This window comes from Cervus elaphus, chromosome 20, assembly GCF_910594005.1.
Source record: "Cervus elaphus chromosome 20, mCerEla1.1, whole genome shotgun sequence".
NCBI classification, from domain to species: Eukaryota; Metazoa; Chordata; class Mammalia; order Artiodactyla; family Cervidae; genus Cervus; species Cervus elaphus.
The window spans coordinates 76862751-76889917 of record NC_057834.1 but is presented as its reverse complement, the minus strand read 5'-3'; the positions used below and the strand labels follow the sequence as shown (position 1 = coordinate 76889917).

The 27167-nt window shown below is 40.9% G+C and overlaps 1 protein-coding gene across 3 annotated transcripts in view; it reads right to left on the bottom strand.

Annotated features, from left to right (window-relative positions):
* LOC122676928 (guanylate-binding protein 6-like) overlaps positions 1–26458 on the bottom strand; it is a 33291-nt gene extending 6833 nt beyond the window's left edge. The window contains exons 1-9 of one of the 3 annotated variants that reach the window (XM_043876529.1): positions 26261–26458; positions 25293–25350; positions 22168–22363; positions 18325–18452; positions 12080–12189; positions 11680–11876; positions 9885–10130; positions 8591–8871; positions 2693–2905 (exon numbers count right to left, since the gene is read on the bottom strand). In XM_043876529.1, the coding sequence (XP_043732464.1) occupies positions 2693–2905; positions 8591–8871; positions 9885–10130; positions 11680–11876; positions 12080–12189; positions 18325–18452; positions 22168–22357 (1365 nt within the window). In that variant the 5' untranslated portion in view covers positions 22358–22363; positions 25293–25350; positions 26261–26458. Of the gene's footprint in view, positions 1–2692; positions 2906–8590; positions 8872–9884; positions 10131–11679; positions 11877–12079; positions 12190–18324; positions 18453–22167; positions 22364–25292; positions 25351–26005; positions 26105–26260 lie in introns of those variants that run through there. The other 2 variants (XM_043876530.1, XR_006335667.1) reach the window with 2 other exon arrangements.
* Positions 26459–27167: the final 709 nt, after the last annotated feature.

Sequence of the window (27167 nt, the reverse complement as noted above, 5' to 3'; positions counted from 1 at the left end):
CTCGCCTTCTCCCACAGAGTCCAAAAGTCTGTTCTGTACATCTGTGTCTCTTTTTCTGTTTTGCATATAGGGTTATCATTACCATCTTTCTAAATTCCATATATATGTGTTAGTATACTGTATTGGTCTTTATCTTTCTGGCTTACTTCACTCTGTATAATGGGCTCCAGTTTCATCCATCTCATTAAAAGAATGAAACTACAACACTTTCTAACACCATACACAAAAATAAACTCAAAATGGATTAAAGATTTAAAGGTAAGACCAGAAACTATAAAACTCCTAGAGGAGAACATAGGCAAAACACTCTCCAACATGAATCACAGCAGGATCCTCTATGACCCACCTAGCAGAAGAGTCTTGAGAGTCCCTTGGACAGCAGGAGATCAAACTAGTCAACCCTCAAGGAAATCAACCCTGAATATTCATTGGAAGGACTGATGCTGCAGCTGAAGATCTAATACTTTGGCAATGGGATGTAAAGAGCTGACCCACTGAAAAAGACCCTGATGCTGGGAAAGACTGAAGGCAGGAGGAGAACGGGGCAACAGTGGATGAGCTGTTTAGATAGCATTGCTGACTGAGTGGACATAAATTTGGGCAAACTCAGGGATACGGTGGACAGAGAAGCCTGGCAGGCTGCAGTCCATGTGATTACAAAGAGTAAAGCATGACTTAGTGACTGAACAACAGTAACGACCCTCCAGGTTTGACTCTGTAAATTCTTCACCTTTCTTCAGACCCCACAGTGGTTATAGATGCCGGAATTATGTGCAGTTGTAAAAACACCCATCCTCCATTGTTTGCAACTCCTCTACCTGCACATTGCTTTCCCTCTGACTCATGCTCACCAACCCTTTCTTTATTAAGTTATCGTTTATTGACATTTCAACTTGTAGCTTTTGCCTCTTTCTCCAGGAAGTTTTCTTAAGCTTTATTCTGAGTTCTGAATGGCTGCCAAGAACTAACAGCTACCCTATCAGCACTACCACTTGATAGATATGTGACATTAGGTAATGTAGTTCCTTTTCCTTATGTCATATTTATCAATTTTGTAATGAAGATGATAGCAGTATCTAATCTATATTATTCTGAGAACTAAATTGATGGTCTAACCAAAACACCTAAAGTACACTTGAAGTAGTGAGTGCTCCACATACGTCAGTCATCACCATCAGTACCACTGCAATCGTCCCTGTCACTATCTCTATCAGTGTGTACCTGTGTGATAATCATTGTGCTACCATATCCAGTGGCTATTTATGTGTCCTCAGGTAAGATCATAAGCTTCTGGAGAACAACTTTTCTTTAATTTTCCCTACACTTTGCAGAAAGTCCATTTTGGGGTTACTCATTTAAGCATTTTATTATTTTATTTTTTACATAATTTTTAAAGGTTATACTCTATTTATAGTTAATACAAAATATTGGCTATATTTCCTGTATTTTACAGTATATCTTTGTAGCCTATCTGACACCCAGTCACTTGTACCTCTCACCCTCACTCCTACATTGCCCCCAATCCACATTCAGTTCAGTTCAGTCACTCAGTCATGTCCGACTCTTTGCAACCCCATGAATCGACGAAAAAGCAAGAGAGTTCCAGAAAAACATCTATTTCTGCTTTATTGACTATGCCAAAGCCTTCAACTGTGTGGATCACAATAAACTGTGGAAAATTCTGAAAGAGATGGGAATACCAGACCACCTGACCTGCCTCTTGAGAAACCTGTATGCAGGTCAGGAAGCAACAGTTAGAACTGGATATGGAACAACAGACTGGTTCCAAATAGGGAAAGGAATACATCAAGGCTGTATATTGTCACCCTGCTTATTTAACTTCTATGCAGAGTACATCATGAGAAACGCTGGGCTGGAAGAAGCACAAGCTGGAATCAAGATTGCCAGGAGAAATATCAATAACCTCAGATATGCAGATGACACTCCACGTTAGTAACCACTAATTTGTTCTCTATACCTGTGAGTCTTCTTTTCAATTATAACTAGTTTGTTGTATTTTTTGGATTTCACATGTAAGTGATATCATGCAGTATTGTCTTTCTCTGTCTGACATTTCTTTGAGAATAATGCCCTCCAAGTCCATCCAGGTTGCCACAAATGGCAACATTTCATTCTTTTTAATAACTGAGTAGCATTCCTGTATATACACACTCCACATCTCCTTTATCCGTTCATCTGTTGATGGACACTTATGTTGCTTCCATGTCTTGGCTATTGTAAGAAAAGATGCTATGAACATTGGGATGCTGGTATCTTTTTGATTTAGTGTTTTTTCAAAACCTATCACAGTCTTTGCTAATAGAAAGGAATGTTCTCTTTCATCTAGATTCTTGATAATAGATCCTGTCTTTAAGAAAGTGAAAGTGTTAGTCACGTAGTCATGTCCAACTCCTTGTGAGCCCATGGACTGTATGTAACCCATGAGGCTCCTCTCTCCTTAAAATTCTCCAGGCAAGAATACTGGAGTGGGTTGCTGTTTCCTCCTCCAGGGGATCTTCCCAACCCAGGGATTGAACCCGGATCTCCAAGCAGCTGCCAAATTATGGCTATAAAAGCTAAAAGTGTAGAACTACCACCATGCTCTGCTTTCTCTACAAAAATGGTTCAAAAGAACCAGCCAAGACCCTTTGACTCCAATCTTCTGTTCTTTCCCAATCCCCTTACTCCTCACCTTAACTCCTTTCCTGGGAATGAGTTTATAGTTCTCTTCAAACCTGCTCCTTGCTTCTAAGTAGCGACGGTGTCCTCCAGGGACAGAGAAAGTTCCTTTTGAAATACTCTTCATCAAGGGGTCTGAAAGCTTCTTAAGCTCAGCCTGACAATACTTGACAGATGCTTCTTCATCTTGCAGCATGAAAGTTTCTTTCTTTTTCTTGATCATGACCTGTCAAGGAAATGAAGAGAAATTCAATAGAAAGAAGCTGTTAGAAGAGAAAGTCCAACTGTGATCCTCTTGAAGGAAGCAGTCGCACAACATCAGGGCACATGAGAAACAGAATAATAGATACAGAGTCAGGAGACTAGTTTTAGTTCTCCTGCTGCTGCTGCTAAGTCTCTTCAGTCGTGTCCGGCTCTGTGCGACCCCACAGACGGCAGCCCACCAGGCTCCCCCGTCCCTGGGATTCTCCAGGCAAGAACACTGGAGTGGGTTGCCATTTCCTTCTCCAATGCAGGAAAGTGAAAAGTGAAAGTGAAGTTGCTCAGTCGTGTCCGACTCTTTGCGACCCCATGAACTACAGCCTACCAGGCTCCTCTGTCCATGGGATTTCCCAGGCAAGAGTACTGGAGTGGGGTGCCATTGCCTTCTCCAGTTTTAGTTCTAGATCTGACCAACTCTTTGTGTGACTTATAGGAAGTCTCTTAACTCTGTTGGCTTAGTCTCAGTATCTGTGAACTGACAGATTGGTAGCTGTGAATTCCATTGTTCTTTAACAGTAATAGGATTAATTGTGATCCATCCATCAACAATGAAAAATGGAAAGCTCAATTATGACTTGAAGTAGGGCTTCCTATGCAAACTAGGTGCTATAGATAAAGATATCTATTAATACATAGCTAATCAATTGCCTAACTTAATGAGTTAAGTATACCCAACAGAATTTTGAACTCTTTCTGAATTCTTGCTTCATTGAGGGGTTCAGTGTACGAAAATATAGGAACCTTATTTTTCACTTTTGTACTTGTAAACTATAATTGATCTGATTGTCCTCTAAGAGATTTTTTAACTGGGAGAATTGACAAAGGTAGACTAAAAGACAAAGTTTTCATGAATATGGCAATGGTAAGCAGAAGTATCATCACCAAGAATTCTCTCCCTGGTATTCACATTCCTGGACCTGTAAGTAAGTTGAACACTGATTATGTCTTTCAATTCAGTTGAGTCTCTCAGTCGTCTCCGACTGTTTGTGACCCCATGAACTGCAGCACGCCAGGCCTCCTTATCCAGCACCAACTCGGGGAGCCCACCCAAACTCCTGTCCATTGAGTCGATGATGCCATCCAACCATCTCATCCTCTGTCATCCCCTTCTCCTCCTGCCCTCAATCTTTCCCAGCATCAGGGTCTTTTCAAATGAGTCAGCTCTTCTCATCAGGTGGCCAAAGTACTGGAGTTTCAGCTTCAACATCAGACCCTCTAAAGAACACCCAGGACTGATCTCCTTTAGGATGGACTGGTTGGATCTCCTTGCAATCCAAGGGACTCTCAAGAGTCTTCTCCAACACCACAGTTTAAAGGCATTAATTCTTCGGTGCTCAGCCGTCTTTATAGTCCAATACATGACCACTTGGAAAACCATAGCCTTGACTAGACAGACCTTTGTTGGCAAAGTAATGCCTCTGCTTTTTAATATGCTGTCTAGGTTGGTCATAACTTTACTTCCAAGGAGCAAGTGTCTTTTAATTTCATGGCTGCAATCACCATCTGCAGTGATTTTGGAGCCCCAAAAAATAAAGTCAGTCACTCTTTCCACTGTTTCCCCATCTATTTGCCATGAGGTGATGGGACCAGATGCCACCATCTTAGTTTTCTGAATGTTGAGTTTTAAGCCAACTTTTTCACTCTCCTTTTTCTCTTTCATCAAGAGGCACTTTAGTTTTTCTTCACTTTCTGCCATAAGGGTGGTGTCATCTGCATTTCTGAGGTTTTTGATATTTCTCCCAGCAATCTTGATTCCACCTTGTGCTACCTCCAACCCAGCATTTCTCATGATGTACTCTGCATATAAGTCAAATAAGCAGGGTGACAATATGCAGCCTTGACATACTCCTTTTCCTATTTGGAACCAGTCTGTTGTTCCATGTCCAGTTCTAACTGTTGCTTCCTGACCTGCATACAGGTTTCTCAAGAGGCAGGTCAGGTGGTCTGGTATTCCCATCTCTTTCAGAATTTTCCACAGTTTATTGTGACCCCCACAGTCAAAGGCTTTGGCATAGTCAATAAAGCAGAAATAGATGTTTTTCTGGAACTCTCTTGCTTTTTCGATGATCCAGAAGATGTTGACAATTTGAGCTCTGGTTCCTCTGCCTTTTCTAAAACCAGCTTGGACATCTGGAAGTTCACTGTTCACGTATTGTTGAAGCCTGGCTTGGAGAATTTTGAGCATTATTTTACCAGTGTGTGAGGTGAGTGCAATTGTGTGGTAGTTTGAGCATTCTTTGGTATTTCCTTTCTTTGGGATTGGAGTGAAAACTGACCTTTTCCAGTCCTGTGGCCACTGCTGAGTTTTCCAAATTTGCTGACATATTGAGTGCAACACTTTCACAGCATCATCTTTTAAGACTTGAAATAGCTCAACTGGAATTCCATCATCTCCACTAGCTTTGATAGTCTTGATGCTTCCTAAGGCCCACTTGACTTCACATTCCAGGATGTCTGGCTCTAGGTGAGTGATCACACCATTGTGATTAACTGGGTCGTGAAGATCTTTTCTGTACAGTTCTGTGTATTCTTGCCACCTCTTCTTAATATCTTCTGCTTCTGTTAGGTCCATAGCATTTCTGTCCTTTATTGAGCCCATCTTTGCATGAAATATTCCCTTGGTATCTCTAATTTTCTTGAAGAGATCTCTAGTCTTTCCCATTCTGTTGTTTTCCTCTATTTCTTTGCACTGATCACTGAGAAAGGCTTTCTTATCTCTCCTTGCTATTCTTTGGAACTCTGCAGTCAAATGTATATAACTTTCTTTTTCTCCTTTGCTTTTCACTTCTCTTCTTTTCACAGCTATTTGTAGGGCCTCGTCAGACTGCCATTTTGCTTTTTTGCATTTCTTTTTCCTGGGGATGGTTTTGATTCCTGACTCCTATACAATGTTACAAACCTCTGTCCATAGTTCATCAGGGACTCTGTCTATCAGATTTAGTCCCTTAAATCTATTTGTCACTTCCACTGTATAATCATAAGGGATTTGATTTAGGTCATACTTCAATGGTTTTAGAAAAGGCAGAGGAACCCGAGATCAAATTGCCAACCTCACTGGATCATCGAAAAAGCAAGAGAGTTTCAGAAAAACATCCATTTCTGCTTTATTGACTATGCCAAAGCCTTTGACTGTGGGGGTCACAATAAACTGTGGAAAATTCTGAAAGAGATGGGAATACCCTACCACCTGACCTGCCTCTTAAGAAACCTATATGCAGGTCAGGAAGCAACAGTTAGAACTGGACATGGAACAATAGACTGGTTCCAAATAGGGAAAGGAGTACATCAAGGCTGCATATTGTCACCCTGCTTGTTTAACTTATATGCAGAGTACATCATAAGAAATGCTGGGCTGGAGGAAGCACAAGGTGGAATCAAGATTGCCAGGAGAAACATCAATAACCTCAGAAATGCAGATGACACCACCCTTATGGCAGAAAGTGAATAACTAAAGAGCCTCTTGATGAAAGAGAAAGAGGAGAGTGAAAAAGTTGGCTTAAAACTCAACATTCAGAAAACTAAGATGGTGGCATCTGGTTCCATCACCTCATGGCAAATAGATGGGGAAACAGTGAACACAGTGGCTGACTTTATTCTTTTGGGCTCCAAAGTCACTGCAGATGGTGATTGCAGCCGTGAAATTAAAAGACACTTGCTCCTTGGAAGGAAAGTTATGACCAACCTGGTTAGCATATTAAAAAGCAGAGACGTTACTTTGCCGACAAAAGCCATCTAGTCAAGGCTATGGTTTTTCCAGTGGTCAAGTATGGATGTGAGAGTTGGACTATAAAGACGGCTGAGTGCCAAAGAATTGGTGCTTTTGAACTGTGGTGTTGGGGAAAACTCTTGAGAGTCCCTTGGATTGCAAGGAGATCCAACAAGTCCATCCTTAAGGAGATCAGTCCTGAGTGTTTATTGGAGGGACTGATGTTGAAGTTGAATCTCCAATACTTTGGCCACCTAATGAGAAGAGCTGACTCATTTGAAAAGACCCTGAGGCTGGGAAAGATTGAGAGCAGGAGGAGAAGGGCACGACAGAGGATGAGATGGTTGGATGGCATCACTGACTGGATGGACATGGGTTTTGGTGGACTCTGGGAGTTGGTGATGGACAGGGAACCCTGGTGTGCTGCAGTTCACCAGGCCACAAAGAGTCGGACACAACTGAGTGACTGAACTGAACTGAATGGTTTAGTAGTTTCCCCCACTTTCTTCAATTTACATCTGAATTTGGCAATAAGGAGTTCATTATCTGAGCCACAGTCAGCTCCTGGTCTTGTTTTTGCTGACTGTACAGAGCTTCTCCATCTTTGGCTGCAAAAATATAATCAATCTGATTTCGGTGTTGACCATCTGGTGATGTCCCTGTGTAGAGTCTTCTCTTGTGTTGTTGGAAGAGGGTGTTTGCTATGACCAGTGCGTTCTCTTTGCAAAACTCTATTAGCATTTAGATTATGTTATATAGCATAGGATACGTTAAAAAGTAGAGATGATCCTAGTGGACATTACCATAGGGAATCACATAAGTCTTTCACATCTATTCATTTTTTTTTGGTGACAGAAAAGGTAATCAGAGAGATGAGCAGCAAAAGAGGAATACAGGGCACCATTGCTGGCTAAATGATGGAGCAGGGTGGTTTTCCAGAGCCAATATGAGTGCTGAAGAAAGATATATTCACATGTTTGCACAGGGGGAGGACAGTGTGGCTTATACACGATTTAAATTCAACTTTATGCTAAATACAATAACCTGTTTGCGGCCTATCAAGCAAGCATTTACATCTGCTTTAATCATTAAAGAAATACATTTAAAAATCAAAATGGAATAACTTGTGCAGCAATTCAAAACTGAGCTTGGTGGCCATTGTAGATGTGGTTTCAGGCATGTTTCTGCATCACTGAGAACTTCAATCTTCTTAACTTTATCATACTCAAGGATGCCACTATCCATTCCCAAAACAGTATCTGCTATAATAGCAATTGGGAGTTGTAAACTCATGGTCTCAAAGATCCCATTGCAAATAGGCAATGGTTTCAGACTCCAAACAATCCTTTAACAAGCACTCTTACTTCTCTCCAACTTTTTCTAACTTTGTTAATTCTTAACCAATAATACAGGTAATTTTGTGGGTTTTGCCTATATTGAGGGTCTTGCAGCAACCCCCCCTCCAACCCCATCCCCATTTTGGAGTCCAGTGGAACTCAATTCAAATGCTTCTTGTATGTGTATCTTCAGGGCACTAGTCTTCATTTGGCTCAAATCAAATTCTTCTTATCCTATGACAAACTGTTTACTATTTATTCTTGGGAGTATTATTAAGCCCATTTGAGCCTTCTCCCCACCCCATCTTGTTGTACACAGAGTATATCACCTGTACACCCTAAGCTGGGATCTAACCTGAAGAATTTTGAGTTAATAAATGTGTGTTGTTTTAAACAGCTAAGTACAGGGTAATTTGTTTACAGTAGAAAATGAAGAGGCCAGTTTTTAGAACAAAGGATGGGATGTAGCCTGTAGAGTCCTGTCTTTCACATGAATCCAAACTCCTTTTATAAATGAGAGGCATGTGAACCACAAGTGAAAAGAAGGAGCCTAAGTACATTTTTAGAAGAAAAGGTATCAGGAAGGCTATATTCTAGGCTACATTACCAGAAGTTTCTTCTGGAAATCCTTCTTTTCATCCTTGAAGGAGTGCTCCATGAAGACTGCAATGGCTTCCTTCTCACAGGCTACGTGCGCCTCCAGCAGCTCCTGGAGCGTGTCTGTGGGGAGGTTCAGTCGCTTGGTCATCTGCTCACTGTAGTGGTCAGCTGCCTTCTCCACAGCTGCTGAGTTCTCACGCTGGGCCAGAATTGACACCGCGTTCTCCAGACAAGGAACTGATCCACTGTTGATGGCATACACGTAGGCCTCCACCAGAGTTCCCAGCCCTGAATGACACAGTATATTTCGAAAAGAAACAGAACATTCTCCCTCGTTTTATGGACTTTAGATCAGTACACTTAAAACTATTAAAGTTTTATTGAATTTGAGGTTTTCTTTCTTCTCCTCATCTTCATCCTTATCCTCATCATTGTATCCTCCACCTTCTATAACTTCTTATAGTAACATTACTGTGTCTCCTATGCACTCTATTTTATAGTTCTCAGTTAATCACAATAAAATATTCACCAAATTATCTCAAACAATATGTTCAAAGTTCTTCTGTAACACTTTTCCCATTGTAATAAAATACAAAGAACTTATATATATGTGAGTAAATTGCATATTTTGTGAGCACTATTTGCAAATGAAAATGTAGTGCCACATGTAAACATATCATCAAGAATTTCCAGACCATGATACAAACTTTAAAGCAAGCAGGCCCATCTCAGCACTGGGCATTATGTGACTGCCCCACTGACATGGGCACGAAGCCAGCATCACATAAGATTATATTTACACTTCTTTCTCAGACTCTCAATGAGTTTACATGGATTCATGACTTACTACTTATTATTGATTCATGTAAATTCACAGAATACCTTGTATATCCTCACTAGAAACACTTATCTACTCAGTGGTTCATTACCATGAATATGTCTATCCTTAAAATATCTTTATAGTAATATTGGGTTGGCCAAAACGTTTGTTTGGGTTTTTCCATAATATCTTACTAAAAAACCTGAAAGAACATTCTGGGCAACCCAATAGTTTCATGAGATTTGGTATGCTTCAAAAAAGCCTCATACAAGGATATTTTAATGAAGAAATTTTAACTCAAAATTCATATTTTAATGAATATCTGATTTTCCAAATTATATAGAGAACACAATTAATAAAGGAAAAAAGAAGAAAGCACCATTACTGACAATCCCAGAGTACATTTACAACTTCAACTCCACCACACATTCCTCACCCACAGTGAATCACAGAGAGACATGCTGTAGCAAAGGAGACTCACTTGTCCCAGTGACAGTGATTCCCTCTTTTAAGCTCTTGGCCTTTGCATGGGTATAGATATAGGAGCAGAAAACTTTTGATTGCTTCTGGAAATTCCCATCCAGTTGGTTCTCTGGTATTTCCTCAAGATGGAGTAATTGTCTTCTGTTACTTGCAGGGCGGTCAAAGACGAAACACTTCCGTTTGGGAAAGAACTTCCTGATACACTCTCTGGGTAAGTTGGAATTTTGAATTTGGGGATTTGCATCTGCAAAAGCAGAAAAGAATAATCAAAGAAGAGACAGACTCTTGTAAGGGGGCTGAGGACTTTGATTTCCAGGAATTTGTGCACTCACTCTAATTCCCATGCCTGTAAATCTTTTCTATTTGAAAATCAACCTTACACTAATCTACCATAGAAACTCTATTTTTATACTGAGCCAAGACTGAAGGAAATGCTTCTGGGGAGGAAAAAGAACTGTTTATACCAACTGAAGAAACTTTTGTTTTCCTCAGCCATTGCATAGTGTGCACTGGACCAATTATTTATTAGGTGCTTCTTGAAAGATCAACCAACCCAAATAACTGTCAAAAACACTATTCTGAAGTTACAACCTCTATTTCAGACGTGAAAAGTAACGGTGGAAATAAGGATATTCACAATATATCTGGGAAAGAAATCACATTGGGAACAAATGATATACAGGAAAGAAAAGCTTTATAAAATCGAGTAAAAATGCACATTCTATAAATATGTTTTGAGATTACTGTAGCATACATAATCTCATGGTTAGATTGGCCTAAAGGAAATGAGGACACTCTATCAGTCCTCTGCAACACTTTCTATTGTATGTGACAGTATCATATGGAGAGATTTGGGGCATATACCATCAGTTCAATAAGTATTTATTGGAAGTGTAAATATATGATTAAACAAAAAAAATCAATATTACTTCTAGGTACCACCTGTTATTCTCTCTGCTAAACATAATCTGAGTAACCAACTAGCATATGAATATGACATATACCACGTAAGAGAGGTTATAGGTGGCTCAGTCGTAAAGAATCCACCTGCCAATGCAGGAGACAAAGGAGATGTGAGTTCAATCCCTGGGTAGGGGAGATCCCCAGAGGAGGAAATGGCAACCCACTCCAGTATTCTTGCCCGGAAAATCTCAAGGACAGAGGAGCCTGGCGGGCTACAGTCCACTGAGTTGAAAAGAGTCAAACATGACTGAGCAATTGAGCACACGAGCATGCACGTACCTATGGTGTAAGGCTCTAGAATGAAGAGTATGATGTTATGAGAAACCATTTGAAGATCTGATAGTCTCACTGAAAGGATGTAGCAATGCTTTTCTTTTGAATGAATTAGAGTATAAATAGCTTATCTATTAAGAATATATCTATATGGGTAATAAAAAACACTCTGTGAAGTGTATCAATATTTCACAAATTAATCCTTTTATTTACCTTATGATTTCTAATTCTACCAATTTCAATTTGATGCATTATTTTTCTAAAAGAGGAAAGAAGAAGCACTTAATATGTAATACAGTATGTGAGACTTTTTCTTCATGATTTTTCTAAAATCGTTTGTTTAATACTAGATTCTAAATGTCTTCAGTGAGCTTATGCTCTGGTCTCTGAAGTTTTTCCAGTAACAATGACTGAAGCCACCCACCAGTCATTCACCAGGAACCATTAGCATGGCCTCATTCCAACCCCAAATTAAGATTGACATCAAGTGCTGAATGTCAGGGCTCTTGATCCCATTTCCTACTGAGCTTTCTACCACCTTGCCCCTGCTCTGATACCTGGAATCAACTTCAAGGCATTCTCCAGGTACTCGTCTTCAGTGATGGGGTTTCCATTTAACTCCAGCTCCAGCATGAAATCCCGCACAGCCCAGACAAAGTCTGGAAAGAATCTCACAAACTCGACTGAGTCCTCTACATCATCGGAGATGGGAGATGATTTGATTCTGATCAGCTCCGTTAATTCAGTCACATAGCTGGGATCTTAGCTAAGGAAAAAGAAGCACTCTCCAACAAAATTTCCAGCTCCTACCCCAAAACAAGTTTTACAACTATTCCCTTTTGCCCCATTTTACCATCTCATCAGTCAACAGAATGGCGTCGTGGAAAAGGAGAAACGGTGTCAGTTGCTATTCCCATAAACTCAATTAAAAGTGCTAGTTCAGCTCTGGAAGGATACTGCAGCTGCTCCAGGGCCTGGTGGTTGATGGTGCTCATGCTGTTGTAGATAAAGGTGCTGCTCAGGAGCACGGCCAGGGCAAAGATCCACGAGTCATTTTTGGAGTCCCCCTAGAAAGTACATTACAGGGTGAGGATGCTGCTCCTCATGCTCTCATTCATTGTTCATTTGCTGTAACAGCAGTACGTAACTCGATAGTAAGGCAAGCAACATAAATTTTCAGCTCAGTTCAGTTCAGTCACTCAGTCGTGTCTGACTCTTTGTGACACCATGGACTAAATGCAAATTTTTCTGGTGTTGATATTGACCCATCTAAGCTCTTTTGTGTGATTAGCTATTAACAGAAATGAATGACATCTGATATATGTTTGAATGTTTACTACAGCACCTGGAACATAAGTCTGCCAGTAGAAAGTGGACAATGATTCCTTTTGCAACATTTTCTAGATCATGATGTATATTAGGAATAGAAATACTAATCAATTAAATTCAACTACTAACTGTTCATCTAGATAACAGGAGATACTCATTGACTTACTTGAATATAAAGTTCCACATAATAATCCCTACCCTAGAGAGACGGCTTTCTGGAGGGTCAGATACATATGGGAACATACATATTTATCCAAGATGATAACTCAGTGTGGAACCAAATGTGTTACTGTAATAGACAAAGGAGTAATACCACAAAGACAGAAAAAAAAAATACTCTGTGCATTCAAAGCCAAGAGTGATCGTGTCTTACAGTGATGTGATGACATTAAGCTGAAAAGAACTGGGCATTAAAGAATTGACAGAAAGTAGATTTGTGAAGCTCTAGGGCTTCCCTGATAGCTCAGTTGGTGAAGAATTTGCCTGCAATGTGGGATAGTAAAGAATCTGCCTGGAGTGCAGGAGACCTGGGTTTGATCCCTGGGTTTGAAGATCCCCTGGAGAAGGGAAAGGCTACGCATTCCAGTATGCTGGCCTGGAGAATTCCATGGACTCTATAGTTCATGGGGTCGCAAAGAGTTGGACGACTGAGGGCTTTCACTTCAGTCACTTCACGGACCATGCAAGTGGAAGGGCCCACAGAAGCTGATCATGATTGCCAGAAACTGTGGTTATATAGAGGTATTACCAGGTTATTTTATTTGGCTGAAGTGATGTTACCCGTGTGGTAGTAGATGAGGTGGAAAATGATATTCAGAACAAGTCATGAGTGACTTTGGAACTGATTTATACGGACTTCTTGGGCTTCCCTGGTGGCTCAGACAGTAAAGAATCTGCCTGCAATACAGGAGACCTGGGTTCGATCCCTGGGTCCAGAAGATCCCCTGGAAAAGGGAATGGCTACCCACTCCAGTATTCCTGCCTGGAGAATTCCGTGGACAGGGGACACTGGCTGGCTACAGTCTATGGGGTTACAAAGAGTTGGACACGACTGAGTGGCTAACACTTTCAATTTTTTCACCCAGATACATTACAGATAGTGAGACCAGCAAGTGGTTCTGCTGCTATCAGTGTGCAGTTTGCTGTGCTTTGGCTTATGGCAAGTGAGGTTAGATAAAAGACACAGGTTATTAAAACTACAATCTATTACGAATCATAGACCATCTTGGGTTGACACTAATGTGATTACTGAATAAGTTAAATTTTGATTTCTAATTCAGAATTCATGAATTCATGTCCCAACTCTTTTCTGCAGTGATGAAACCCAAGATTCAAAGCTCCTACATTTAATTTAGATGCAGATTATTACAAATAAGGAGAAAAAACTGGTTGTAGCTTAACACTAGAAAGTCAAAGTATCTAAAATTATCCCATTTACAAAGCTTTTCAGTTAAGAGTTCACTGACAATGCCCAGAGCCTTGGAATAAAATGTTCCTTGTATAGAAGGAGATTTTCTGGAGACTTTAAAAATATATATAAAATAGATTTTTGTTAAATAGACCTTTAAATTTTATTAATTTTAAAAAAATGTTATTTTATTAAATATTTTTTATTAAATTAGATTTTTATTCAGAGAAACTCTATTTCATGGTTTCTACTTACAACCCCATCAACTCCACAGCTCTCAATTAGTAGAGCCCATTGTTCCCATGAGTTATAGCTTCCACTGGACTATAACTATAGTCTTCCACCACTATAACTGGTGGAAGACTGGTTATAGTCTTCTGACCATAGCCAGACTTCTATCAGTCTAGCTTTCACCAGATTTCCCAAACTAACAACTGATATAGGTTATCACTTTGTGTAAACATGGTTCCATGTGCTGATAACACTGCATATTTCTTACCTCCCCAACTGAGCTCTGGGCCTTTAGCTCCATCACTGTGATACCTGTTGCATTTAACACAAAGCCCTGGGATTCAGATGCCCAATAAATATTTATTAACTTATATCTTTCCTCTCCCGTGGAGGAGGGCATGGCAACCCACTCCAGTATTCTTGCCTGGAGAATCCCCATGGACAGAGGAGCCTGATGGGCTATAGTCCATGTGGTTGCAAAGAATAACTGTGTGTTAATTTTATATCCTGCAACTTTACTATATTCATTGATTAGCTCTAGTAATTTTCTGGTATAGTCTTAGGGTTTTCTATGTAGAGGATCATGCCATCTGCAAGCAGTCAGAGTTTCATTTCTTCTTTTCCTATCTGGATCCTTTTATTTGTTTTTCTGCTCTGATTGCTGTGGCCAAAACTTCCAAAACTATGTTGAATAGTAGTGGTGAGAGTGGGCACCCTTGTCTTCTTCCTGATTTTAGGGGAAATGCTTTCAATTTTTCACCATTGAGCATAATGTTTGCTGTGGGTTTGTCATATATAGCTTTTATTATGTTGAGGTATGTTCCTTCTATACAACTGAGCAACTAAGCAACAGCACAGCACATTTTTTGTCTCAGTGCTGAAAATAAGAAGATCTATCTATAATAATGCAGGAGGGCTGAGAGTAGCTACTCCACATTCAAGGTCAGGAGGGGCGGCCGTGAGAAGATACCCCTCTGCCAAGGTAAGGAGCAGCAGCTGCGGTTTGCTGGAGAAGCTGTGAAGAGATACCCCATGTCCAAGGTAAGAGAAACCCAAGCAAGACAGTAGGTGTTGCTAGACGGCATCAGAGGGCAGACACACCAAAAGCATAATCACAGAAAACTAGCCAATCTGATCACAGGACCACAGTCTTGTCTAACTCAATGAAACTAAGCCATGCCGTGTGGAGCCACCCAAGATGATCGGGGCATGGTGGAGAGATCTGACAGAATGTGGTCCACTGGAGAAGGGAATGGCAAACCACTTCAGTATTCTTGCCTTGAGAACCCCATGAACAGTATGAGAAGGCAAAATGATAGGATACTGAAAGAAGAACTCCCCAGGTCGGTAGGTGCCCAACATGCTACTGGAGATCAATGGAGAAATAAATCCAGAAAGAATGAAGGGATGGAGCCAAAGCAAAAACAGTACCCAGTTGTAGATGGGACTGGTGATAGAAGCAAGGTCTGAGGCTGTAAAGATCAATATTGCATAGGAACCTGGAATGTTAGGTCCAGATCCAAGCCTATGCCCTAACTAGTAACACTGAAGAAGCTGAAGTTGAACGGTTCTATGAAGACCTATAAGACCTTTTACAACTAACACCCAAAAAAGATGTCCTTTTCATTATAGGGGACTGGGATGCAAAAATAGGAAGTCAAGAAACACCTGGAATAACAGGCAAATTTGGCCTTGGAGTATGGAATGAAGCAGGACAAAGGCTAATAGAGTTTTGCCAAGAGAACGCACTGGTCATAGCAAACACCCTCTTCCAACAACAGAAGAGAAGACTCGACACATGGATATCACCAGATGGTCAACACCAAAATCAGATTGATTATATTCTTTGCAGCCAAAGATGGAGAAGCTCTATACAGTCAGCAAAAACAAGACCAGGAGCTGACTGTGGCTCAGATAATGAACTCCTTATTGCCAAATTCAGACTTAAACTGAAGAAAGTGGGGAAAACCACTAGACCATTCAGGTATAACCTAAATCAAATCCCTTATGACTATACAGTGGAAGTGAGAATTAAATTTAAGGGACTAGATCTGATAGACAGAGAGCCTGATGAATTATGGATGGAGGTTCGTGACATTGTACAGGAGACAGGGATCAAGACCATCCCCATGGAAAAGAAATGCAAAAAGGCAAGATGGTTGTCTGAGGAGGCCTTACAAATAGCTGCGAAAAGAGAAGTGAAAAGCAAAGGAGAAAAGGAAAGATATTCCCATGTGAATGCAGAGTTCCAAAGAATAGCAAGGAGAGATAAGACAGCCTTCCTCAGCCATCAATGCAAAGAAATAGAGGAAAACAACAGAATGGGAAAGACTAGAGGTCTCTTCAAGAAAATTAGAGATACCAAGGGAACATTTCAGGCAAAGATGGGTTCGATAAAGGACAGAAATGCTATGGACCTAACAGAAGCAGAAGATATTAAGAAGAGGTGGCAAGAATACACAGAAGAACTGTACAAGAAAGATCTTCATAACCCAGATAATCACAATGGTGTGATCACTCACCTAGAGCCAGACATCCTGGAATGTGAAATCAGGTGGGCCTTAGGAAGCATCACTATGAACAAAACTAATGGATGTGATGGAATTCCAGTTGAGCTATTTCAAATCCTTAAAGATGATGCTGTGAAAGTGCTACACTCCATATGCCAGCAAATTTGGAAAACTGAGCAGTGGCCACAGGACTGGAAAAGGTCAGTTTTCATTCCAATCCCTAAGAAAGGCAATCCCAAAGAATGCTCAAACTCCTGCACAATTGCACTCATCTCACACGCTAGTAAAGTAATGCTCAAAATTCTCCAAGCCAGGCTTCAGCAATACATGAACTGAGAACTTCCAGATGTTCAAGCTGGTTTTAGAAAAGGCAGAGGAACCAGAGATCAAATTGCCAATATCCGCTGGATCATCAAAAAAACAAGAGTTCCAGAAAAACATCTATTTCTGCTTTATTGACTACACCAAAGTCTTCGACCGTGTGGATCACAATAAACTGTGGAAAATTCTGAAAGAGATGGGAATACCAGACCACCTGACCTGCCTCTTGAGAAACCTGTATGCAGGTCAGGAAGCAACAGTTAGAACTGGACATGGAACAACAGACTGGTTCCAAATAGGAAAAGGAGTATGTCAAGGCTGTATATTGTCACCCTGCTTGTTTAACTTGTATGCAGAGTACATCATGAGAAATGCTGGGCTGGAAGAAGTACAAGCTGGAATCTAAATTTCTGGGAGAAATATCAATAACCTCAGATATGCAGATGACACCACCCTTATGGCAGAGAGTGAAGAGGAACTGAAAAGCTTCTTGATGAAAGTGAAAGAGGAGAGTGAAAAAGTTGGCTTAAAGCTCAACATTCAGAAAACTAAGATGGTGGCATCTGGTCCCATCACCTCATGGGAAATAGATGGGGAAACAGTGGAAACAGTGTCAGCCTTTATTTTTTGGGGCTCCAAAATCACTGCAGATGGTGACTGCAGCCATGAAATTAAAAGACGCTTACTCCTTGGAAGGAAAGTTATGACCAACCTAGACAGCATATTAAAAACCAGAGACATTACTTTGCCAACAAAGGTCCGTCTGGTCAAGGCTATGGTTTTTCCAGTGGTCATGTGTGGATGTGAGAGTTGGACTGTGAAGAAATCTGAGCACCAAAAAATTGATGCTTTTGAACTGTGGTGTTGGAGAAGACTCTTGAGAGTCCTTTGGACAGCAAGGAGATCCAACCAGTCCATCCTAAAGGAGATCAGTCCTGGGTGTTCATTGGACGGACTGATGCTGAAGCTGAAACTCCAGTACTTTGGCCACCTCATAAGAAGAGTTGCCTCACTGGAAAAGACCCTGATGCTGGGAGGGATTGGGGTCAGGAGGAGAAGGGGACGACAGAGGATGAGATGGTTGGATGGCATCACCGACTCGATGTTCATGAGTTTGAGTAAACTCTGGGGGTTGGTGATGGACAGGGAGGCCTGGCATGCTGTCATTCATGGGGTCGCAAAGAGTCAGACACGACTGAGCGACTGAACTGAACTGAACTGAACTGATCTATAATAACCAAACTATTGAACTTATTATAGAATAAATTCAAGGAAAGGTTTTTTAGCCTCATTATTCATAGTTTGATTGGCATAATTTGATTGGGACATGTCATAAAAATTGAACTGAGGTGGGAAATTGAAATGTAAGTAGAGTAAGGAATAAAGAAGATTCCCTGCCTTACCTTCTCCATATCACCCAGACCCTCGGTGTCCAGAAGGACCAAAGTGTGGTTCTCCTTGGAGGGGTGGGGCACACACCACATCCAGATTCCCTTGGTTTCAGACTGCACTGTGGAGCCCAGATGGAAACCTGCACAAAAAAAGAGGATTAAGCAACACAGTGGAAGAGCAGAGAGTGCAGGCTACCCAGGGATTGCTTTGGTAAAATGATTGGAATGTGAGTGCCTGGGTTGGGACAGGTGTTTCCATTTCAGCAAGGACAAGTGCTACACATACTCAGGACCTTCCCAAGAAATATTTAATGTCCCTTATTCACCTTCTAACATTAATGGCTCATACTGTGTCACATTAAGAGGTCAACGTAAACTCTATTAACCTTTCTAGTTATCTGATACTGAAGAGTTCCCATATTCCCTACTTTCTGATGGAGTCCCAGCAGTACCAGCAGGAGATCAGGAGTAAGCCTCCTGTTCCCCTGGCTTCCACCCTCGTGAGCCACGTTGTCCCGGGGCCTCTCTTCCTCTACCTTGACCACATCTCCTTTTGTTTAGCTCCATCCAGTAGCTCTGGTCTTTGTCACATTCTGAAATCCATTCATTGCTTGCTTCTTCACACTACAGAAGATATAAAGGCTACATGGCCATTGTTCCTGCCACCCTCTGACTTCTTCTGCATCCATCATTGATTCCTTTTGTTCTGCTTGTTCCTTTGTGATTATTTCTTCATTAAACATCTTGATTTACCCCTTAAGTGACTTCCGTGTGTCCTTCCAGGACCTGGACTGATACACCTCTTAATAGATTTATTTTTCCTTCCCTTCCTCCCTGTATTTTCCTCATTTCTGTTCTCCTCTTCAAGAAATGATGAATTCTTCGTTCATTGACTCAAAGTTGCTGATATTACAGCAGTGAATCAGAAAAAAACCCATGAGAATTGTTTGCCCTTCTTTCTAGAGTCTTAAAACAACTGAGGGAGATTGTGTGTGTGCTTGGGCTGTAGCCCACCAGGCTCCTCTGTCCATGGGATTTCCCAGGCAAGAATATTGGAGTGGGTTGCATTTTTTCCTCCAGGGCATCTTCCCTACCCAGCTATCTAACTTGAGTCTCACATGGTTGCTGCATTGCAGGCAGATTCTTTACCACTGAGACACCAGGAAGGCCCAGAGGGAGATTATGTGAGGTATATGCCTAAAAGCTGCAGGCAGTGCATTTTATCTATAGTTCAAGATGTTAAGTGCCCACCAGATGCCCAAGGTCCCTTCAATGAGACTAGAAATGGATATGATGATATCCCTAGTGGAGTATAGTTCAGAACGGCTCAGGCCGTTCAATGATCATATCCTGTGTGTTCTGTTCAGAGAGGATACAACACCTGAGATGATCTGCACTCTTCTACATCGTGATGGCTTCACACTGCTTGCCGATTAATACCAAGAAACACAAGCTCCCATTTCCCACATGGAGAAAGAACAAGGTATAACTGGGGGTCATCACTGTCAGTTATGTGAGGTAAAGGACAGACAAAGGAGTCACAACAAGGGCAGAGTGTACTGACTTAGTTCTGCTCGTGGACCTTGACTGGGCACCAATTTTGTTTGATTTTTGGTTTTTGTCTTCTTGTCATACAGCTGGAGTAGTAGAGTCACAATTCAAGTTCTTTAAAACATAACTGAATGATTGCCTTAGTAACAGAATTTGTTGTTCAGTTGCTCAGTCAAGTCTGACTCATCACAACATCATGGACTGCAGCAAGCCAGGCTTCCCTGTCCCTCACCAACTCCTGAAGTTTGCCCAAGTTCATATCCATTGTATCAGTGATGACATTCACCCCCTTATTAACGGATGTTGTCTCACATAGACTAAAAAGAATGTTGTTGAAACACCTTGATTGTTTAAACGCTTGACTGATAACCTTTCTCACAGTTTTCAAATCTCTAATCACTCAAAAATGACATACTAAGTAATATAGCCTGACAGAGAAACCAGTCCTCCCCTGACTAGTTGTCAAGAGTTTCTCTAAAAGAAAGGGAAATATAAAATGTTTTTGTTTGAGGCCAATGGGAGATTGCAAAGCAAGAAGTGGAAGAAAGGAAGAAAATAGAGTAAGAGAGATAAGAGAGAGAGTCTGAGAGAGACACTGAGAAATAGCTAAGATTCTTAGATTTTAGTTGGCTGAGGTTCTACTCCCTAATCATGCTGAGACACTGAACCACATAAGAAGGCATTAAGAAATAAATGGTGTGTAGTTTTCTTAGATAGCAATAGCCAAGACATTGGCAGGTTGTTCCTAAAATCAATAAGAACCAAGAAAGCAACTCTTTAGAAAAAGAAAGATTTCATGAAATTGGAAATGTAAAGAGTAAATTAATATGTCAAAGGTACAGATGCTTATTTGTAGTGAGGCGAATAACATGCAACTGTATAGACACCAGATCAGTCAAAGTTAAAGCGTCTTTTACCAGATTTTTTTAATGATGTGGAGAATTCCAGTTACTGCTAATAAGCACAAAAATTGCACAGAAAACTTCAAAAACTGTTTGATATTGTCTTGAGTGCCTGAAAATATATGGACTCTATGACTCAGCAGTTACACTTCTGAGTCTATCACACAAGGGTAGCTAGTGTACATGTGCACCAGGATAGACACAACAATATTCACAACAGAAGCATCCATAAAAGGTAAACTACAGATAATAACAGTGTTCATTAACAATGAGTGAATTCTTCTATCCTTTGTCAATAGCATACTATAAAGTACTGAACAAAAATAAATTACAGTCAAGTATGACAAACTAGATGAACCTTATTAACTTCTTGTTGAGCAAAAGAAGCAAGACCCCAATAATTGGCACAATTTAGTTCCCCTTGTATTAAGTTCAAGCTATGTTTTACAACCTGGGTGTGGCTTAGCTGGTAAAGAATCCGCCTGCAATGTGGGAGACATGGGTTTGATCCGTGGGTTGGGAAGGTCCATTGGAGAAGGGAAAGGCTACCCACTCCAGTATCCTGGCCTAGAGAATTCCATGGACTGTACAGTTCATGGGGTTGCAAAGAGTTGGACACGACTGAGCGACTTTCACTTTCACTTCATGTTTTACAAATACAGAAACATAATATGAACTAATTTTCTAAAAGGAAGAGTGAAAGAATACCCCATGAAAATCAGAACACTGGTGAAGTCTAATGAAGGTGTGAGAGGGCATAACTTGGGATTTTGGGTGTTGAAGTATTATTTCTTGATCTGAGTAGTGATTAGACAGATGATTACATTATGTTTATCAATTTTGCAGTATTTATATATGTATATTTTATGCACCATTCTGTATGTGTTATAGTTAATAATAGGAAAAAGAGAAAAAAGAAGGTATAATTTACCAAAGTTTGGAAATAAGCAAATTAACTGAAGCAAAAAAAGATGGGTGGTAGCCCCATTGAGATATGGGTTTTACAGAGATTCATCTGTCTGTACTTCCTTCTATTCTTTTCAAAAAACAGAACATGTTGGACAACATTTGTGTGCTACCTGAAATGACCCTGTGGTTTAGGGCAAACGTGGTGAAGGAGAAGGGAAGGGAATGATTGTTGAAGATGAGCTCCTGAGCAGAGGGCAGAGGATAGGATCAGGACGAATGAGGTAGATGTTTGGATGAGGCTGGGAATTTTTGATTACTGAATACAAGAGTTAACATTGTGGAGGGATGGGTTTGAAGTTATAAATTCGGTGGTGAGAATTAGATGTTTTCTTCAGTAGGGAGTTAGGCTCTTCCTTAACATGACCTTAGAAGAGGATGATCAGCAGATTGTGTTATCACGGCTTCCAAGTAAAGGGTTTTGAACAACACTCACCATGGTTCTGTCCTGCCAGGCGGTTCATCAGGTAGGACTTTCCGGTCCGATACAGCCCTGCGATGGCCACCACCACCACAGGCTGAGATATCTGCTCCAGAATCTTCAGTGCTCTGGGATTTACTGTCAGCTGGTTGTTCTGGTTTCTTACCAGACAGATGGGGTCCATTATGGTGGATCCAGATGCCATGGGAAGCTGTAACCCAGAGAAACAACTCAGCAGAACACAAGGTCCCATAGGGGTGTGATGGGGGGCAGGAGGGAGGCTCAAGAGGGAGAGGATTTATGTATACACATAGCTGATTCATATGTTCCTACAGCAGGAATGGACACAACGTTGTAAAAAAATTATATTTCAATTTTTAAAAATGTGAAAAAACCCCTACAGGGTCCTGAGGTCATCCCTCATGGTTACATAAGTCATATGCACATTAGTCTTCTGCTTGTGGAACTTAGATATCAATTCTCTTTGCTTTGTATGTTTCAAAAAGGTAAGAATTTAGCCTAGCATGCCAAGGCCTGTATAGGTACAGTATGTATATTATCTTACTGCTTCTTAAATGAACCCTAACGCAACCTTGCCCACATGAGGCATACAGTGAACAGATTCAGAACACAAAGCACTGATGATAGAGCTTTGAGAACACTAACATTTTGGGGGTAAGTAGAGACAGATGGGACATGAGCGGGATGAGGAGTGACCACAGATAATTTCTTGAGTTCCAGAATGATTTGATCACTCATTAATTGCACAAATATTTATTGAGAACCTTCCATGTGCTGACACTGTTCTAGAAGCTCAGCATCAAACAGTGAACAAGACAGATACAAATTCTTGCTTCATGATCTCTATTCTAGTAAAGGAGACAAATAATATAGAAAGTGAAAAAATAAAACATCCAAATATGTGGATATTAGAGGGTGGTAAATGCTCAGAAGGAAATGAGCAGGGAATGGGATTTGAATTTACATGGAATTTAATCAGGGAAAACCTTGCCAACAAAGGAAAAATGAATGTGACTGGTGACCAGATGAAGCAATCAGTGGAGTAGAACAGGCTGGAGGAAGAGTGCTTGTGAGAGAAAGAAGTTGAGATAAAGATGTTGCTCTCTCTTAAAACAGCACAGATCTTGAAGGTACCTAACACAGTTGCACATGTTAATAATTCGGTTACTACCTGAAATTAAAGGGTATTTCTTGTTATTTAAGCAGATAGAGAAGAGATGCAAGCAACTAGGGTGTTATAAGGTCTGGCTAGATATGCCAGGGTCTCACATCTGGGCCAGGCTCTACTTTAAATGATTTCATCACCATGATTAGATGTTTCATGATCTTAGGAGACAGACAGAAGTCAGAAGGCTTTGACTGTTCCTTTATTTTCTCAAAAACAATACTAAGCAACATCCACATGTTTCCATATGTTACTGGCTGTGTGATGACTGAGAAGATTAATTTCTTTGTGCCTCAGTTTTTTCTTCTGTAAAATGGCAGCATGAGACATAAAACTCAATCTGTCATTAGGGTTATTTGGAGGATTAACTAGCTCATGATTTCATGATACTTACAATACTTCAAAAATTATCCTGGTACATAGTAAATTCTATGTAAGTATTGCTTTACAACTGAATGTCTGAAGACAGGGACAGTAATTACTGAATGAAACTGGAGGACTGGCTGTGACACTTCCCTCCCTGGTTGCAAGCAAGTGGGAGGACACAGCCCAAGAGGAAGATGAGCAGGCTGGGGAGATCCAGTGGTAATAGCTGAGAGGGAGGACAGTGATGCGGGGAGAGTCAGGCTGGAGGAGCTCAGAGCTGCCCTGGGATGTCCAAGTACAGGTTCTGGAGTTGGGCTGCCAGGGTTCAAACTTGAAGGTTCACAGTGCTTATTATCTGTTGATGCCTTGAAAAAGGAACTTACCTCCAAAACCTTCTTTTTCTTAGCAGTTTGTATGTAAAGGAACAATTCTTGATTCACTACACTACAGCTGGTAACATATAGGCTCTAAATCATGAAAAAAGTTTTTTCTTGATTCATGTACTATTTCAATTAGACAGTGTGTTATACTATGTCAGTGAGCTCTGTAACCTGAAATTGTCAAGAATTATAAGGGATCTAAAATGTTTCTATGAGAAAAAACATTTATTTATGTAACAGATTTGTTCTGTACGATTTCTTGTCTTTTTCTATAGTGGATTTGGAGCAGAAATGGGAGAGTAAAACATGACCTTTTACTGCTGTGTTATGTCAAAATTAATAAAGGAAAACCTGGAGAATTCCCTGACAGTAGTTGGGACTCTGTGCTTTCACAGACGAGGGTGCTGGTTCTGTCCCTGGTCTGGGAAGTAAGATCTCACTTGAAGGCCTGTGTCCCCTCCCCCATCATGTATGTGCTGTGTGCTCCAGGCAAGAATAGTGGAGCCTGTTGCCATTTTCTCCTCCAAGGGATCCTGACCCAGGGATCAAACCCACATCTCTGGTGTCTCCTGCATATCTTGCACTGGCAAGCGGATTCTGAGCCAACTGGGTTTCGTGTGTCCCCAACCCTCCACCCCCGCCAAAAACATGAACTTCACTCACTCAAATGGAGTCAGCAAGCCAGAAGGGGGCTTGTTGCAGAACTACAGACTGGAGGTCAGTTATGGAAGAATTGTCAATTACAGACCCCCAGGGAAAAATTTTTAACAGGGAAAGAGTTACCAATGACAAACCTTCAAGAGGAAAAGGTGTACACTGCATCTCCTACGAGAATTGACTACCCCAGCAACTCAATCAATGAGAACTGGTCATCACCCTTGAACTCTGACTTTTCTTTCCAAACCAACCTTCCCAGACCCTTACTTTTCTCTATAATGTTCTTTTTCTTAGCTGGACTTCCTTATGGCTTTTTTTTTTTTTAATAGCTCACTTGTCCCAAATTGCAATAACTCTACTATTCCTGAATAAATTCACTTTGGCTTGTAAAATAACTTTCATTTTAAGGTGAATAGCTATAAGCAAGAGAAATTGCAGAGTTTATATCTGAGACCAAATATTGATAAAGCTTTGTGTAAGTCAATGAGTCTACAAAGATTTTGTATTTTAACTCAAAGTATACTGAGGGACCAAAACCAACAAGCTTTTACCTTCAAAACGAAGCACTTGGAAGGACTTTCCCAGCAGTCCAAATGTTAAGACTCCGTGCTTTAATGCAAGAGACAGGGGTTAGAGCCCTGGTCCAGGAACTAAGATTCCCCCTCCCCCACACCACGTGCTGCAAGGCATGGCCTAAAAAATAAATATAAAACAACAAAAAGCCTTAAAAAAGAAACAAAACAAATAGAAAAGAACAGTGCTAACACAAGGCAGAAGATGACCAACAAGTTTCTAAAGATGACTTTAAAGAATTATTTGATAGTCAAACATACCCCACACTGGGGATTTTCAGCAAGTACCAGAAGTTATTCTGAGGCTGTTAATGTATGTGCCGCTCATTAAAAACAATGCATGATAAACAAACATGATTAGATCTTACAGTTATTAATAACAGTTTTTTGTTTTTTGGTTTTTTTGGTAAGAGTGAGATTGAATTATTCCAAAGAAAACAGTTCTGTATGTATTCGGAGTATCAAACGTTAAGACAAAAATAATCGCGGGTCCTTTTAGGATTTAAATTGGCTCTATGTCTAGGACCATCGTTTTTGTTTGGCCATTGCCCAGACGGGTGCACTCAGGATGTGGCTGAGGAGGGCAAGAGGGGGCTGGTAGAAGAGACCGCACCCATAGCCTCTGTTCGCAGGGCGGGCTGGGGAGTAAGGGTGAGTTTGGGTCTTCAACTTCCTTTCCTCAGAAGACGTACCTGCTCTTCTGCTTTTTGCTGCAGCGCTGCTTAGATGCTCCAGGAGCAGCGGCGCATCCGGGCGATAAGCTCGGAAGCAGCCTGGAACCAAAAGCAGACCCCGAGCTGCCCGAACAATGCGCCCGGCCGGTCGCCACCCACCTGCCCCGCGCCTCCATCTGCTCCTCTCCTCCCCCAGTGTAGGGTCTGCGCTGGGGGATTTATTGTTATTTAACCGAAGTGTGCTTGTAAGGTCAAGTTTAGGAGCAGACTCACCTGGAGCTGCAGCCGGGCGTCAAGTCAGTTGCTCTGGTTCGCCCTAGGGCTCTTCCTGCGTCTCGCTTCTCCGGAAACCAACTTTTATGTTCTGAAGCCGGAAAAAAAAAAAAAAAAAGAAGCTGAAAAGCTAGCTGGTTACTAAAAGCCATCCAGATAGTGGTGGGGATTATGAGAAACGAAACCAAAATCGAAAGGGATGTTTTTTTTTTTAATGGAGGCAGGAATCTGGATGAATTCCAGGAAAGACAGGGAGAGAAGTGTTCCTCCAGGCTTGGCTTGATAAACAGAACTTTGTCCCTCCTCCATAGTGGTTTGAAGGAGGTGCAAGTAATGGTGGGATGAGAGTTCAACAGTCTGTCTCTCAGGGGTGTTTTGTGAGAGAGGGAGTTTATTAATTTTTCTTCACTTGAAAAATGTTTCATTTTTTCCTTTCTCTTTCCTTTTTAAGAAGTGTTTTTAACTCGGTGATCTTTTTTTTCATTAGCAAAATAAATATGTGTGTATAAATATGTGATATATATTATTACTTACTCAATTTTATAACCCAGACATATTCACTATTTTTTTTTAATTGGAGGATAATTGCTTTACACTGTTGTGTTGGTTTCTGCCGCACAATAACACAAATCAGCCCTAATTACATGTATATCCCCTCCCTCTTGAGCTTCACTATTATTTTGTTAGAGTTTTCCTCTTTTCTTTTACTAGTGTGGATCCAGATTTGGAGGTTAGAGGTTGATTCAGATTCCTTCCATTCTTTTCTGTATCCTTTAAGGCATTGTACTAACCTGTAAGTTAAAAGCTTGACTGCTCATGTTAGGGAACCAGGTTCTTTTGCCCAAGGAGCTGCAAGCCAAAACACTAAAAGCAGGAGATGTGCAGCAGAGAGTTTATTTGTGAGGCA